Raw genomic sequence first — 18,412 nt, forward strand, 5'->3', positions numbered from 1 at the left:
GAGGGGTTATGACAGGGGAAACAGTGTTGCAGTAGTCTAGTGTGAGGGGTTATGTTAGGGGAAACAGTGTTGCAGTAGTCTAGTGTGAGGGGTTATGACAGGGGAAACAGTGTTGCAGTAGTCTAGTGTGAGGGGTTATGTTAGGGGAAACAGTGTTGCAGTAGTCTAGTGTGAGGGGTTATGACAGGGGAAACAGTGTTGCAGTAGTCTAGTGTGTGTGCGGGAATAATGACAAGTGAACCTGGGGAGCTTTGTGATCACATTGCCCTAAAAAATGGAACCGGACCGCGGAATTCAAGCGAAATTCAAACTTAGACCACCTCTAGAAATGGTCTCAGTTCAGTTCGGGGACTCTTTTGAGGGATCTGAGTTCCTTTGGAGTGTTCACACTGCAAACCTCACTGAGTTCACAAAAATTGACTGAAAGGGACCAAGTGTGACAACACCCTCAGATTGTTCTGAAATCGTTTCTGTTAGAAACAGATAAGATTAGCATTCCTGCAAATAATTTTCTTGAAATATAATTTGATATCTCAGAAATTCAGCTAATTGATTGCATCCAAATTGGCCATTTTAATTCATAGGATTCATATAATATTCAAACGTTGTTCTAACAATAAGTTAGACATGAGGAATCCGAAGGAATGGTGAAAAGCCATCGACTGACCACCCCACACCCCACGCCAATCCCACCCCACACCCCACGCCACTCCCACCCCACGCCAATCCCACCCCACGCCCCACGCCACTCCCACCCCACGCCAATCCCACCCCACACCCCACGCCACTCCCACTCCACACCACATGCCAATCCCACCCCACACCAATCCCACCCCACACCCCACGGCAATCCCACCCCACACCCCACGCTAATCCCACCCCACACCCCACGCCACTCCCACCCCACACCCCACGCCAATCCCACCCCACGCCACTCCCACCCCACACCCCACGCAAATCCCACCCCACGCCACTCCCACCCCACACCCCACGCCACTCCCACCCCACACGCCAATCCCACCCCACGCCACTCCCACCCCACACCCCACGCAAATCCCACCCCACCCCACGCCACTCCCACCCCACACCCCACGCCACTCCCACCCACACCCCACGCCAATCCCACCCCACACCCCACGCCACTCCCACCCCACACCCCACACCCCACACCCCACTCCAACTCCCACCCCACACCCCACGCCAATCCCACCCCACACCCCACGCCACTCCCACCCCACACCCCACACCCCACTCCAACTCCCACCCCACACCCCACGCCAATCCCACCCCACACCCCACGCCACTCCCACCCCACACCCCACGCCACGCCATGGTCCACATACACCAACACAGTCGTGAAGAATGCACAACAATGTCTCTTCCCCCTCCCCCTCAGGAGGCTGACATTATTTGGCATGGGCCCTCTGATCCTCAAGAAGTTCTACAGCTGCACCATTGAGAGCATCTTGACTGGCTGCATCACCGCTTGGTATGGCAACTGCTTGGCATCTGACCTCAAGGTGCTACAGAGGGTACAGTGTACGCCCCAATACATCACTGGGGCCGACCTCCCTGCCATCCAGGACCTCTATACCAGTTGGTGTCAGAGAAAGGCCCTAAAAATTGTCAAATACTCCAGCCACACAAGCCATAGACTGTTCTCTCTGGTACCGCACGGCAAGCGGTACCGATGCACCAAGTCTGGAACCAACATGATCCTGAACAGCTTCTACCACCAAGCCATAAGACCACTAAATTGTTAACCAAATTGCAACCCGGACTATCTGCATTGAAGACCCTTTGCACTAACTCTTTTGACTCATCACATAGAGTGTATGCTGCTGCAACTGCTTATTATTGATCCTAGTCACTTTACCCCTACCTGTACGTACATATCTACCGCAATTATCTCGTACCCCTGCACATTGACTCTGTACTATTAAACCTGTTTATATAGCCACGTTATCATTTCTCATTGTATACTTATTCATCATCATTATCTTTTTCTGTTTTTCTCTCTGCATTGTTGGGAAGGGCCCGTAAGCATTTCACTGTTAGGCTACAACTGTTGTTTACAAAGCAAGTGACAAATAACGTTTGATTACATTTTTTTATTTGACAAATCGTACAACTTAAATTACTTACTATGAACAGGGGGGGGAAAAAGTTTGGTCGAAATCGGATGTAAGTTACTATATTTATTGAATATTATATGATTCCTTTAAATTAAAATGGCCAATTTGGGTGCAATAAATTTGATTCATTTCTCAGAAATTATATTTCAACCAAATAATGTTTCAGGAATGCTAATCTTATATGTTTCTAACTACATAAACTATTTCAGAACAATCTGAGATGGTGGGTGTCATGGCTGGTTGAAATGACATGGAATGACCCATGTGTGAGATACACACCCAGACAGTGTGTAGATGATGATGAGGAAAACCCTTCATAGGCTTACACTCTAATTTCAGGGTTAGAGGGTTTCGCAAATGGAAAAAAACACCCTTCTCCTATTTTATACAATATAAATGCAATATAAATATAGCAGTATGATTAATATTCTATACGCCGTTACTGTATCCTCTCTGCAGCTACTGTAACCTTGTAGCCTCGCCTTACCAGATTCCCCATACAGACAACACTCTGAATCATTTAGCTGTTGATTGGAAAATATATTGGCGAGGCTGGAGGAGGATGATAGGGGTTGTAATTTGGGGAGCTGATGCACATTGAGGAGCAAGCTAATGCAGATGTCATTGTGAACGGACAGAGGTAAACATGGGTAGTGTTCAGTAGAGAGAAAATGGTTTAATAAAGAATGAAATGGGGACGCACTACCTGAATAGTCTTATAAAAAAAAAGACTTTTTCATGTTTCATGGCTTTTTCATGTTTAATATATTAGCAATTCAACCCTTTATACTCTTATTCATTACACTTTGATAGTATGCTGATCAGTCTTTGATTTTGCATGTGCACTACTACCCCTCATAAATAGCATAGTGTACTATCAGAGTGTGCCAGTTCAGATGACTTGCAGTATTCTGCCTTGTCCTTGTCTGGTTCACCTCAGTGTGCCCTGCTCGACTAACCCCTACTGCTGCTTGGAATGCATTTTCATTCTTATTACATCCATTTCCCCTGGACTCCTTGAGAGCTTCCAGAAGTGGTACTGTTGTGTACTGTTGTAAACTGTACTGTGCTAGATGAAATGGGTTTGTGTGCAAGCTTTTGTCTGTGTGTGTCTGTGTGTGTCTGTGTGTGTGTGTGTGTGTGTGTCTGTGTGTGTGTGTGTGTGTCCTCGCAGAACAGGTCAATGTCACCGGATCATTAGAAATAACATTCTTTATCTACCAGGTTTTGTAGCTACACTTGACAAGGGGGACTATTGTCAAATGAATCAAGGTGTACGGTGCATGTTGGAACAAATAACCCCATTACTTCCCAGAGTGATTGAGAGATTGCGCTGTGAGACTCTACTGTATTAATAATTAAAAACAGTGATGCTGTTGTCAAAGTTCATAAATCAAATCTCACAGCCAGGAGAAGGACAGAGACGGAAAGAGCTCTCTTGTGAATTGTATACCCTTCACACCATTACCTTGTTGTGTGGAATACAGAGAAGTTACATTGTGACCTTTCAGTTTGTGATGTTAACTACGACTTCTTCTACTTCTCTTGTAACAAATACAGTATGTCCTTTCCTATAATTTTGCTCAAAATATATTACTTAAAAGATAATTTACTAAATTAGACATAGTTATGCTAATGTTCCATACAATTTAGACATGGGAGTTTCTGTTTTTCCTAAGGAACTGTATAATAACAAACATTATATTTTTAGAAACCAAATGAACTTGCCCCACCTCAACCCAACTAGTAAATACATGTGCATCTTGTAAGTGGGTGTGGAGAGAGAAAAAGTGTGTGTGTGTGTGTGTGTGTGTGTGTGTGTGTGTGTGTGTGTGTGTGTGTGTGTGTGTGTGTGTGTGTGTGTGTGTGTGTGTGTGTGTGTGTGTGTGTGTGTGAACCTGTGAACCTTTCGTGAGTGTATATAGCCACTGTACTCAGGACACTATGGCACCCAAGTGATAAATTGTTGACAACCTGCAGTAATTACTGATCTAGGATCAGATAGCTACAGAGAGCATGTTCAGCAGAGATAGATGAAACCCAAGATTGTTTTCAATCTACTGGCTCATCACTAATAATACAGTGTCCCTGTTGATCAGTGCACAACTCTGTTCAAACCCAGGATAGATAATTGGGCTCAATCTTCTCTGGGTGCAGCGCTTATTTGAAAGGAGAGATTCACCATAAGAAACCTGCTGCTGGTGACTTTCAAGTCCTGTTATCGCTGTGCCAAGAGTCACATATTTTATATATGACAGCAATGAGCAATGGTATCTTTGTGAATAAATGTAAATAATTGATTGGGTGTTTGTGTATCGCTGTGGGTGACTGTTGTCTGTATTTTAAAATGGAAACAAATCATTCCCTTTCATATGATTGAATGACTCATGTATATGATGTGAATGGGGGTATTTTGTTTTGTATTCATTAGTGATTTAATTGACATAGGAAATCAAAACGATAATTTATGAGCAATTAGCAGCTTTTATTTCTGCAGCTGCTTGTCCTCTTAGACCGTGTCATGTGTTTGCTAGAGCAGTGTTTCCCAATCCTAGTCCTGGGGACCCCAAAGGGTGCAATGTTTGTTTTTTCCCTTGCACTAAACACCTAATTCAAATACTGTAATCAAAGGCTTGATGGTTTGTTAATTATTTGAATCAGGTGTCTAGTGCTAGGGTAACAACAAAAATGTACACCCTTTGAGGTCCCCAGGACTAGGATTGGGAAACGCCGCACTAGAGCTGTCCAACTGAGCTGTTAGCCAACCTGAACATGACTTCCTCCAAAGGTCTCACATGTCCTTTGGCTGTTTGCCCCTCACATTGTCATCTTTGGTTAGCTCAAAGCAAGACAGATAATATTCTGTCTATTCTATTCTATTCCATCAATCATTGAATTGGATCAAACCTAGCTAAACTTGCTAAAAAATACTGTAGTTTAAATCAGAAGTGCACCTTTGAACTTAATAATTATAATAACGTAAGTGCTTCACATTCAAGGCCTAAATATAATTGCACTTTAGATAGCTATTAACGGTGATTACTTTCTACCACAGCGTCTTATTATACCTCATTGCCCGTCATAGCCCTGCATGAGAACAGTGCTTCAGATGTATTTTAAACATGTCTGAAGCCCTGATAGTTATTTCTGTTGCAGTGCGTCAGTCAGTCACCTCCTCAGAGGCTGCAGTCTATCCCAGTTTCATAACAAACCTCCAATCAGCCATTCATTACCGGCAGAGGAACCCAGGTGAGTCCACTCCCATCCAATCAATGACTCTAATTAATCAATTTAGAACCCAGGGCTTGTGGGTAATCAGCTGAGTGCTGCAGCCCCTCAACTGATGTTGTTCTCTACATCTGTCTCTGTTCTAGGGGAAAGCTGCTGTGCATTGCTGATAGGGTAGGCTGAAATAGCTACGGAATTGGGATTGAAGTGGAATTAGACTGTTTGAACTTTTTGAATTGGAATTGCATAACATGCTGACCACACCGCTCGTGTCGCATGCCCGAGCGTTGCAAAATAAATGTACACATACTTGTTATTCAATCATTGCACCCCCACTGCTCGCGCGCGCCAACGAGCGTCTGCATTGCCAAGCGCTAAAAAAGAAGTCAGTTCTATTTGTGATGCTGAATCCGGTGCAACAGCAAGCTAGCTAAATAGGACAAATTAGCTAGCAAGTGCAAGCTAGCTAGCTAAATTGCCATAAATGTTTAATGCTTTTCGACCTGACCCCAAATTAATATAATTGGTTCAGTGTTTGTTTTGATATTTCAACCTGCGTGTCATGATCGGGCTTGGTGCAGGGGACAAAATCAATTTGCGCACAATGCCGCACGCACGCGCGCGCGCGCGTCTGGTTTGGGCATGGTGTAAGAATTGTAAAAACATTTAATCATTGAATTCAATTGGAATTCAGTATTTTTACATTTCCAAGATAATAGAATTAATGCACATAGTTAAAAAAATGTACTGTATGATTTGTTTTTAATCATTTCTACCAGTGTCCCTATATTTCCAGTATAGCTAGGTTGTCTGAACAGTGAGATGATCAGCCTGAAAGCCTGACGGAATTCAATTCTAATTGGAATTTGTGAAATTGTTGAGTATAATATTGAATTGGGAATTTAATTATTGGAATTTGCCTAACATTGGAATTCAGAGGAATTGAATTATCACTGAATTCGAAGACTGACCTGGAATTGGAATTGAATTAAATGGAAATTACAGAAAGAGAGAATTTAATTTTTGTGGAATTGACCCCAACCATGATGGGGAGAGTTTAGTTTTGTGAGAGACATTATCGTTTTGTCTCTGCAGACGCTCAGTGACAACTTGTGAATTTCACCGTTTTAGCATTATGTTTAGAAAGCCCCAGGTTAGAATCACTCGGCTGGCAAGGGAGCAGATGTGTTGGAGAGACATGCTCAAATGGAAGAAGTGAAACAAATGCTTGTTAAATACCCCTCTGGCTCATTAGCTGCAGCATCAGTTGTACAGTATAGTTATTTACGTGTTACTTTTACAGTACCTCTAGAATAAGCATCTCCACCTGTACAAAAGATAACAAAAGAAGACTAGCTAGAGTAAATGGTATATACTGTAGGCATTATACGAACATATAGCACACAAATGAATCACTTTTTTCCAAACGCGTCTCTCTCTGAAGGACATCCTGAGACATCTGTGTTTCATATTCAAATCATATTCTAGTTGTATCTATATGCTGAGGAAGATCTATCATTAGAGGGAGGGAGAGTGGCTCACTACTATATGCTCATGGATTCACTACAACACTCAACCAATTTCCATTGTTAACTTCACACAGGCCAGAACAGGCCATAATGTAAGAAAGGACACAAAGTCACCTTCATGTACTATTATTTTATATTCGCTTCAAATTAGAGACATTTGCGATTTTATGTCACGCATGTACGGTAGAGAGAATCGCTGATAATGAGTATAGCTATATGATATATGACTATACCTAGTAAGCCAAGTGTTGGTCATATCAATACCAAAATCATAATTACATCTAAAATGTCACAAAGGAGGAATGCAAAGAAAACTGTTATATAATTAAACCAATCAACAGGCTAATCAGTGGACCCCATTACCCTGTAGTAATTACCAACTGCTCTAATGGTCATACTGACCTTGGTCATATGCACACATACACAAACGCACAGGTGTACATAATACACTGAGACAGATAGAGATACTTTGACATTCATTCGTGTGGGCTTTATTAACCTTGTATAGAAAGAGAGCAACATGATTCATTAATCAGAGCCCTTCAGCAGTCATTAAAATGTGTAGACTGAAAAAAGAAAGAGGGAGGAGAGAGTTTGTGGATGAAGCCAATCAAACATATACGGTAAGACTGATCAACTCTGACTTCTGTCCATATTACAAAAATCTAAGTACAATATTAACCTCACTTGAATTAATTCCATTCAAGTCACACAGAGCAATGATAACCTATTCACCGTACCATTTGAGCCTATGAATGTCAAGTATGTAATATGCATCAGAAACATGTTAGACATTATAACATGGCTAAAGAGTGGATGTCTCTCTCTCCCCCTTTACAGTTGATGTATTTGATGAAACGTGAGCAGCTCAATTCTCTTACTGACATAGAGGCCTCTGCTTCTCTCTGCAGCTCAGTGCTTAATAGATGAATCAAAGAGATTGATTGAAACCCACTCACCTGGCCCCTGAAGGCCCCCTGGGCTCAAATCACTGACTGAAAGGTAACAACCCTGACAAGCAGCAGTTGTTCAAGTTACCATGCGCCTGATTGAATGGTGGTCTCAATCTCTCAGAGGAGAGCCAGGCCAAGTTGAAAATACATGGTAGAGAAAAAGAGGGAGATGTAGGAGAGAGTGGGAGAGAGTGGGAGGGAGGGCGAGAGGAAGAGGAAGAGAGAAAGAGGGTGAGGGAGGGAGGGATGAAAAGAAAAAGAGAGGGTGATGCAGGAGCGAGGGGGAGGGAGGGCGTGAGGACAGAGAAGGTGAATGGCAAATAGGAAAGCATTGGAGGGTCGTTGGATCAAGGCCAATAACAATCCTTAGGCTCTGAACATTGATTCAAAACAGCGTCTTCCTTACAACTCACATTGAATTCTAACCCATAGGCCTAAATATGTATTAAGAGACATGTTGAGAGAGGTGCGTTGCTACTCATTATCCCAGTCAGAAAGGAACTTATATTCACACTCTCACTGAAAAATGCTTCCCAATGCGTTTTTCCCCTGCGGAAATAATGCACCTATATGCATTTATTTCCCGGTGAGAAATCTATTCTTATGTAGAAGACACAGAGTGGCCACTCTTTCTCTGTTTGTCTCAGTGGCTGTGTGTGTGCTTGGTTTTCACTTCAAAAGACTGTCTCTAGATGGACTTTTATTATCAGTCCTTCTTGGAATATGTCTGAAATGCCACCCTGTTCTGTATATATACTACCGTTCAAGAGTTTGGGGTCACTTAGAAATGTCCTTGTTTTTTAAAGAAAAGCTCATTTTTTGTCCATTAAAATAACATCAAATTGATCAGAAATACAGTGTAGACATTGCTAATGTTGTAAATGACTATTGTAGCTGGAAACGGCAGATTCTTTATGGAATATCTACATAGGCGTACAGAGGCCCATTATCATCAACCATCACTGTTGTGCTCCAATTCCAATTAGCTAAGCCAAGTTTATCATTTTAAAAGGCTAATTGATCATTAGAAAACCCTTTTGCAATTATGTTAGCACAGCTGAAAACTGTTGTGCTGATTAAAGAAGCAATAAACTGTCCTTCTTTAGACTAGTTGAGTATCTGGAGCATCGGCATTTGTGGGTTCGATTACAGGCTCAAAATGGCCAGATACAAAGAACTTTAATCTGGAACTCGTATGTCTATTCTTGTTCTGAGAAATGAAATTGCCAAGAAACTGAAGATTTTGTAGAACGCTTTGTACTACTCCCTTCACAGAACAGCGCAAACTGTCTCTAACCAGAATAGAAAGAGGAGTGGGAGGCCCCGGTGCACAACTGAGCAAGAGGACAAGTACATTAGAGTGTCTAGTTTGAGAAACAGACGTCTCACAAGTCCTCAACTGGCAGCTTCATTAAATAGTACCTGCAAAACACCAGTCTCAACAGTGAAGAGGCAACTCCGGGATGCTGCCTTCTAGGCAGAGTTCCTTTGTCCAGTGTCTGTGTTCTTTTGCCTATCTTAATCTTAAATTTTTATTGGCCAGTCTGAGATATGGCTTTTTCCAGTTGAGGACTTGTGCAAAAGGGTTTTCTAATGATCAATTAGCCTTTTAAAATTATCAACTTGGATTAGCTAACACAACGTGCCATTGGAACACAGGAGTGATGGTTGCTGATAATGGGCCTCTGTACGCCTATTTGGATATTCCATAAAAAATCTGCCATTTCCAGCTCAATAGTCCAACTTTAACAATGTCTACACTGTATTTCTGATCAATTTGATGTTATTTTAATTGACAAAAAACATGCTTTTCTTTCCAAAACAAGGACATTTCTCAGTGACCCCAAACTTTTGAACGGCAGTTTATGTCGTGCACTCCTTTTTGCCTGAGCCCTTTGTGGTGCACTATAAAGGGAATAGGATGCCATTTTAGATTAGCCTCTGGTCTCAGTGTGGACGTGTCATTTTTCAGCTCATCTTCCTGATTCTCCATGCTGGTAAATCCAAAGAGGAGGCAGAGTGAATGACAATCAGGCTCCATCCTCTCCTCCAGTTCTCACACTGGCAGCACATACTTGATCAATGCAGTCGAGGTGATTTATTTCATATTTCTCATCGGAACATGATCAAAGTGTTACTCAAGTGTTTTGGCTTGCACCTGCCTCTGTACTTATTTCGGTTTTATTCTACAATAACCTGGAATAACTTGGCTTATAGCTAGCCCCCCTTATATCAAGGGTTTCTTGAAGAAAATAGACTTAATCCTGTTCCATTCCATCCATGTAGCTAACAGAGACAGACAGCATGGCCGGTTACACCATGTCCACTGGCCAGCCAGCACAGACAAACAGAGACAGTCAATGGCTTTTCCCAAATGGCACCACATTCCCTATAAATTGCATTACTTTTGACCAGAGTTCTATGGGCCCTGGTTTAAAAGTAGTGCACTAACTAGGAAATAGGGTGCTGTTTGGGATGAAGCCACAGAGAAACAGCCATAAAGAATGGGTCATTTAAAAATAGGCACATCTTCCTGGAACAATGAGATGATAAGCCAAATATTCCATCAGTTGGTTAGACTACAGGGACAGCTGGGAGGGAGAGGGATGGAGGGATGGAGTATCAACCTACTACAGTTGGGTCTTATTGAGGAACAAACATTTTATGAATTAAACATTTAATTAATTTATGAAATTATAGGTTTTGGGCTTTGTAAATATCTATTTTAACCTGGATATAATGAAGCTACTACAGTACAGTAAATCTAAGAAATTTAGTCTTAGTTGTGTTCCCAGGTTGCGTGTATCTAAGTTTCAACTTCATTTAACCAATCACAACCCATGTTCTACATGAGGATCAGTGAGTGCACTGATGCAGGAACTTTGTTGGCCTCCACGCAAGGCCACATCTTAGACCAGGTGCCACCTCCACGCAAGGCCACATCTTAGACCAGGTGCCACCTCCACGCAAGGCCACATCTTAGACCAGGTGCCACCTCTCATTGACCTGTCACACCTGAAAATGGGTATACATATGGTTTAGAGTCGCAAAATCCTCTGAGAGAGTTACCCATTCCCCTCACGTAAATCTGCTTTACAGGGTTGTTTGTTATTGTGATTTTATGTATTTACCACTAAATGGTAGAGAGACATTTATCCAAACTCCTGTTTGGGTCAAAAGGCTTATTTGCTTCCGGATACAAGTTAATCAAATTCATAACGAGGACTGACAGATAATTCATATTAATCATACAAGATTAAAGAGGGCCTCGGCACTTGTCTTAATTAATAGTGAAGTGACAATGTCATTTTCGTGTGTACCGTTGGCGAGAGAGGGTTCTACAATGACCCCTGTAGCTAGAGCTTTGTCAACGGGTGAGCTATCTAAATGTGTTTTATGGACACAATTTGCTGTCAGGCAGGCACACGGGCGGGCGTGCTGGGAAGTGGGGAATAGAAATACTTTAGCTGAATATCAGCTTCCACCGGCTGCATATGTGGTCTCAGAGTTTCATATTTAGTATTAAGTTTTATTAGTCAGTTGAGTGGTATCTGTTTCAGAGAAAAGGGATAGCCTCAGCGTTTGCCTTTCATGTTCCCTCCCTGCGGTTTTCCCATTACCATTATTCATGTAGATGCTCCATTGTTTATTGATTACGGCCTCATCAATTGTGAAAGAGTATAGCGGCGGAGCAGGCCTAAAAGCCGCCTCAAATAGATTAAGGCTGGCAAGCCGAGAGCAGTGCGTGCACTGGCTACCACAGAAGACCCCCCACCCTTCTCCCCCTCCGGATGGGTTATTTGGAACACTCTGCAGAGACCATGCATCTTCACAAAATGAAATTAACAAAACACAGGCGCTGAGAAAGACACACAAAGATGCACACACACAAGCATGAAAGCTTCCAGTCACACAACACACAGTCACGTCACAGCTGTTGCCCCTCATTCCCTGTTCCGTGGTTTTCAATTCAAATGTAATATGGTTATTATGATGATGTCTTTTGATCATGCTTGGTAGCGCCTACAGATAATTGAGTTGTTTAGATTACAGAAAACATCTCTCTCCATTCTATTATCAACCAGACTGCTGCCTGCCAGTGGTGCTCATGTAGTCAAACAGACCCCAGTTTCTTATACGTGTGTGTGTGTGCGCGTTGTGCCTGAGTGCGTCCGTACATGCGTGTGTGTGTTGTCGTCACACTGATGAGAATAAGGTAGGAATGGTAATGCGGCAGCAGGAAGAGGGGAGTCCAGGTCATTTGTCTTTGTTGGGCGTGGTGATGCCTTGTTATATATCACAGAAAAGATGAATGCAGTTAATAGACTGTGACACAACCATTAACTACAGCTGTTATAGAAGTGTAATGGAATCAAACACAGCCATTTCTCCCCACGGCGCAGCACAGCATGACACACACACACACACACACACACACACACACACACACACACACACACACACACACACACACACACACACACACACACACACACACACACAGAGAGAGAGACACACACACACACACACACACACACACACACACACACACACACACACACACACACACACACACACACACACACACACACACACACACACACACACACACACACAGAGAGAGAGACACACACACACACACACACACACACACACACACACACACACACACACACACACACGCACACACACACACACACACACACACACACACACACACACACAGAGAGAGAGAGAGACACACACACACACACAGAGAGAGAGACACACACACACACACACAGAGAGAGAGACACACACACACACACACACACAGAGAGAGACACACACAGAGAGACACACACAGGTAAATGTTTGTTAAGGATCATCCACCCGGCCCAGCATTCAGTGGGCACCCGTCTTCTCTCTTTTCCCTGTTTTCTCTTTCTCTCTCTCTCTCTCTCTCTCTCTCTCTCTCTCTCTCTTTCTCTTTCTCTTTCTCTTTCTCTTTCTCTCTCTCATGATGATCCTTGAACTCAGGGCCTGCGTTATGGGCGGGCCTTAGGGGGCCTGGGCCGTCCTACCGTACCTCCTTGCCCGACCCCCCCCCCCCCCCCCCCCCCCCCCCCAAAAAAGAAAGACGCATCAATCTCAGATAAAGCATGTGAGCGAGATAAACAGCGCCCCTCTGTCTCAGTATGTGTAGCCCATGTATCTGAAGCTGTATGGACAAAAAGTGTATGGCATTTCATACAGTTTATTAGGTACACTGATCTAGTACTGGGTCGGACCCCCCTTTGCCTCCAGAACAATTCATTCAATTAAATTGGTATCAAGGGACTTAACGTGTGCCAGGAAAACATTCCCCACGCCATTACCATTGACATCAGGCAGGATGGGGCCATGGACTCATGCTGCTTACGCCATATCATGATGTAACAGGAACCAGGATTTGTTGGACCAGGCAATGTTTTTCCACTCCTTAATTGTCCAGTGTTGGTGATTGTGTGCCCACTGGAGCCGCTTCTTCTTGTTTTTAGCTGACAGGAGTGGAACCCAGTGTGGTAGTCTGATGCAATAGCCCATCAGTGACAATGACCGACGAGTTGTGAGTTCCAAGATGCCGTTCTGCACACCACTGTTATTTGCCTGTTTGTGGCCCGCATGTTAGCTTGCACGATTCTTGCGATTCTCCTTCGACCTCTCATCAACAAGATGTTTTCGCCCACAGGACTGCCACTGACTGGAGGTTTTTTGTTTGTCGCACCATTCTCAGTAAACCCTAGACACTGTCGTGCGTGAAACTGTAACCAGCGCACCTAGCACCGACGATCATACCACGTTCAAAGTTGCTTAGGTCACTTGTTTGCCCATTTTAATGTTGAAACGAACAGAAACTGAATGCCTGTCTGCCTGTTTTATATAGCAAGTCATGGCCACCATTTTCGTGAACGGGGTGGAGTACCTAATAAACTCAGATGCTTTCTTCGGTGAGATAGGGTTTCCACTAGTTACCACAGCAACAAACTCCAAATCGGCTGTCATAAAAAATCATGAAAACAAAAATGTGATTTTTGGTCTTAATTTAATGTTCATGTTAGGCATAAGGTTGGCAGTGTGGTTCGGGTTAGGTTTAAAATCACATGTTAAGAAGATAAATTGTAGAAATAGGGGTTTTATGACTTTGTGGCACAGTGGTAACTCTTGACGACCATAGTTTCAGCCACTTGTGAATTGAAAGTAGCGTGGGGGGAGCGGCGTGAAAATATTTCTGGAAAATGTATTCGAACAAATTCTAAATAAATTATTGAATTGCTACAAAAATTCGATGAAAATGATAGAATGACAAATGAAATAAATATGTAGGCTATAGCTGTAACAATACAGAGGCGGATGCAAGATGCAAGCAACGATGGTTTTAATGAATACAGTTTACAGCAGCAACAGGACAGACAGACTGTACTCAGACGGAATCCGACCCAGGGACTACGGCGCATATACCGCAGATAGCGTGCTGAGAAATCCAGGGGAATGTGTCCGGATGGGTAGGAAGAAGCACAGAAGATAATCCACACAAGGGCGGTGAGAGAAAGAGACCAGACACACGACACAACCTCAGGGAAGTAACACTGATCTGACAACAAGAAACACTGGTTACAGAACATATAAAGGGAAGATAAGTGATTCCAGCTGGCGCAGACAATCAGGCCGAGATTGGGAACCACGCCCACACAAACACGGGAGAGAGAGAGAGAGAGAGAGAGAGAGAGAGAGAGAGAGAGAGAGAGAGAGAGAGAAAGAGAGAGAGAGAGAGGGAGGCAGTGGATACATGAACCGTGACAATACCCCCCCCCCTAGGAACGCCTCTTGGCGTTCCCAGGCGAATCTACCTGTCGATTGAAATCATCGATAAGGGAGTGATCCAGAATGTCCCTAGCAGGTACCCAACTTCTCTCCTCCGGACCGTAACCCTCCCAGTCCACCAGGTACTGGATGCCGCGTCCCCTCCTTCTAGAGTCCAAAATACGATTGACCGAAAAGGTGGGTTCCCCATCAACAAGTCGTGGCGGCGGGGGAACCGGGACCGGCGGGTTAATGCGTGCCTGAAACACAGGTTTTATTTTAGACACATGAAAGGTAGGATGAATTCTCCTATACGCCGGAGGAAGCTTGAGCCGGACCGCCACCGGACTAATGATCCTGGTGACTTTGAACGGGCCGATAAATTTGGGGGCAAGCTTGTTCGAAACGGATCGGAGTGGAATGTTCTTAGTAGAAAGCCACACTCCTTGGCCAACGACGTATACCGGAGGCTTCGACCGGCGGCGATCGGCCTTAGCCTTGGTGCGCGCCCCCACCCGGAGAAGAGTCTCACGGGCTCTGCTCCATGCGTGACGGCACCTCTGGATGAAAGCGTGAGCGGAGGGAACAGTGACCTCGGACTCCGTACTGGGAAAGATAGGTGGCTGGTAACCTAAACTACACTCAAACGGAGAGAGACCCGTGGCTGCCACTGGCAACGAATTGTGAGCGTACTCAACCATAGAGAGTTGTTGACTCCAGGAAGAGGGATTCTTAGAAACCAAACATCGCAACACTCTCTCCAAATCTTGGTTGGCCCTCTCCGCTTGACCGTTGCTCTGGGGATGAAACCCTGAAGACAGACTGACACTCGCTCCCAGTAACCTACAAAACTCTTGCCAAAACTTGGACACAAATTGGGGCCCCCTGTCAGAAACTACGTCCATAGGCAGGCCATGTAAGCGAAAGACGTGATCCACGACAGTTACCGCTGTCTCCTTGGCAGATGGTAATTTAGGCAAGGGAATAAAATGAGCCGCCTTCGAGAACCGGTCCACCACGGTCAAAACAACCGTCTTGCCCTGGGAGGGCGGGAGGGCGGTAACAAAATCTAGCGCGATGTGGGACCAGGGTCTCGAAGGGACCGACAGCGGTTGGAGTAACCCATCTGGAGGTCGATTAGAAGTCTTCCCAGTGGCACAAACCGAGCAAGCCAAGACAAAACTGTGAATGTCACGAGCCATCAGTGGCCACCAAAAGCGTTGCTTAACCAAAAAGCTAGTGCGGCTGACTCCTGGATGACACGCTACGTTGGAGCAATGCCCCCACCGAATAACATCGGACCGACACCCCTCCGGCACAAACAACCGATTAGGCGGGCAACCGGGCGGAGGCTTTACCCCTTCTAAGGCCGTTTTGACCCTCGATTCAACCTCCCATGTGAGTGTGGAGACCACTAGGGTCCCGGGTAGGATGCACTCGGGAGTGGATGGGCGTTCGGAATGGTCAAAAATGCGAGAAAGGGAATCGGGTTTGACATTCTTGGAACCCGGGCGATACGAGAGAGAGAAGTCAAAACGTCCGAAAAAGAGTGCCCACCGCGCCTGCCTGGAGTTGAGTCGCTTGGCGGTTCTGATATATTCCAAATTCTTGTGATCGGTCCAAACTATAAAAGGTACCCCCGAACCCTCTAACCAATGGCGCCACTCCTCCAGTGCTAACTTCACTGCCAACAACTCTCTGTTGCCAATGTCGTAGTTGCGTTCCGCAGGTGATAACCGATGGGACAGGAACGCGCAAGGGTGCATCTTGTCGTCAGAAGAGGAACGTTGGGAAAGTACCGCACCTACCCCCACCTCTGAAGCGTCCACCTCCACCACGAACTGACGCGAGGGATCGGGAGCTATGAGGATGGGGGCCGAAACAAAGCGGCTCTTGAGTTTGGCGAATGCAGCCTCGGCTGTATCGGACCACCTGAACGTCACTCTGGGGGAGGTTAAGGCGGTAAGAGAAGCGACTATCTGGCTAAAGTTGCGAACGAAACGCCGGTAGAAATTGGCGAATCCCAGAAACCTCTGTAGGGCCTTACGGGAATCTGGGCTTGGCCAATCCACCACAGCCTTAACCTTGTCAGGATCCATGTGAATACCTTCAGTCGAGACGATGTAACCTAGGAATGGAACGGATTGTGCATGAAAAATGCATTTCTCCGCCTTGACAAAAAGTCCATTCTCCAACAACCTCTGAAGCACTCATCTGACGTGCTGAACGTGTTCCTGGAGAGAAGAAGAAAAAATCAGTATGTCATCCAGGTAAACATATATGAACTGATCAATCATATCTCTCAGCACGTCATTGACGAGTGCCTGGAAAACCGCTGGGGAGTTGGATAGCCCAAAAGGCATGACCAAATATTCGAAGTGCCCTCTGGGGGTGTTAAACGCGGTCTTCCATTCATCCCCCCTCCTTATGCGAACCAAATGATATGCATTACGTAAATCCAACTTAGTGAACACGGATGCTCCCTGTAACCTTTCAAAGGCTGAGGACATCAACGGTAAGGGATAGGTATTCTTCACTGTGATGTTATTCAACCCACGGTAATCAATGCAAGGACGCAGAGATCCGTCCTTCTTCCCCACAAAGAAGAACCCCGCCCCCGCTGGAGAAGAGGAAGGACGAATGAATCCAGAGGCCAGAGAATCAGAGATGTATCTCTCCATAGCCTCCCTCTCAGGAACAGAGAGTGAATATAACTTGCCTTTAGGCGGAGACTCACCTGGCAATAATTCTATTGCACAGTCATAGGGACGATGCGGAGGAAGAGAAGCAGCACGGGACTTGCTGAACACCTCCTTCAGGTCGAGGTATTCAACGGGCACGTTAGACAAATCCACTGCCTCCTCTAGAAACACAGAATCAGACACAGATGAACAAGCAGACACTAAACAGGACTCAAGACACTTGTTACTCCACATGGATATAGAGTTATGACCCCAGTCAACTCTGGGGTTGTGTTGGGTGAGCCAAGGGTGGCCGAGAACTAATGGTGCAAGGGGTGAGTTCATGAGTAGAAATGATAGTGTCTCAGTGTGATTGCCAGAAGTGATGAGGGTGATAGTTTCAGTGGTGTGAGAAATGTTGGGGAGTTCTTGACCATTGAGAGCGTTGACGGATATCTTGTGCGTGAGTGAGGTGATAGGAATCTCCTTCTGGATCCGGTCCTCCAGCCCATGCAGGAACATGTCCCACTGCGCCTCCTCGTTCCACTGACACTCTGCGGCCAGAGTGCGGAATTGGATGGAGTATTCCGATACTGAACGGTCTCCTTGGCGAAGGTCAGCGAGTAGTCTGGCCGCCTCCCTACCCGCCACGGCCCGATCGAAAACCCTTCTCATCTCCTCGGAGAGTGTCTGGAAAGAGGTGCAGCATGGGTCCTGGTTCGCCCACACCGCCGTTCCCCAAAGAGCCGCTTTGCCTGATAGCAGTGTGAGTACGAATGCTACCTTAGACTGTTCACGGTTGAAGGTCCGTGGCTGCAACGAGAAATGCATGGAACATCTCGTAAGAAAAGCTCTGCAATAGTCAGGATCACCTGAATAACCCTCTGGTGTCGGTAGCCGTGGCTCTAGCTGGGAATCCGGCTCTGGCGGGGCGGGTTGAACTGCCGGTGTAGGTGGCGCAGCGAGACCCCTCAGATGTTGTAATTGTTGGGTCAGCTGGGATACCTGCGTCACAATGGCTTGTACTGCCCGACCTGTGCTGGAGATGTTCTCCTCTTGTTGAT

The 18,412-nt window shown here is 45.2% G+C and overlaps 1 protein-coding gene across 1 annotated transcript; it reads left to right on the top strand.

The window, feature by feature from the left end:
• Positions 1 to 644: 644 nt before the first annotated feature.
• Positions 645 to 9,868, top strand: LOC120029432 (extensin-like). Its single transcript, XM_038974644.1, has 2 exons — positions 645 to 1,355; positions 9,818 to 9,868. The coding sequence occupies exons 1-2, from the start codon at positions 645 to 647 to the stop codon at positions 9,866 to 9,868; spliced, it is 762 nt and encodes a 253-aa protein (XP_038830572.1).
• The last annotated feature ends 8,544 nt before the right edge of the window (positions 9,869 to 18,412 follow it).

This window comes from Salvelinus namaycush, chromosome 35 (assembly GCF_016432855.1).
Source record: "Salvelinus namaycush isolate Seneca chromosome 35, SaNama_1.0, whole genome shotgun sequence".
Taxonomy (NCBI): domain Eukaryota; kingdom Metazoa; phylum Chordata; class Actinopteri; order Salmoniformes; family Salmonidae; genus Salvelinus; species Salvelinus namaycush.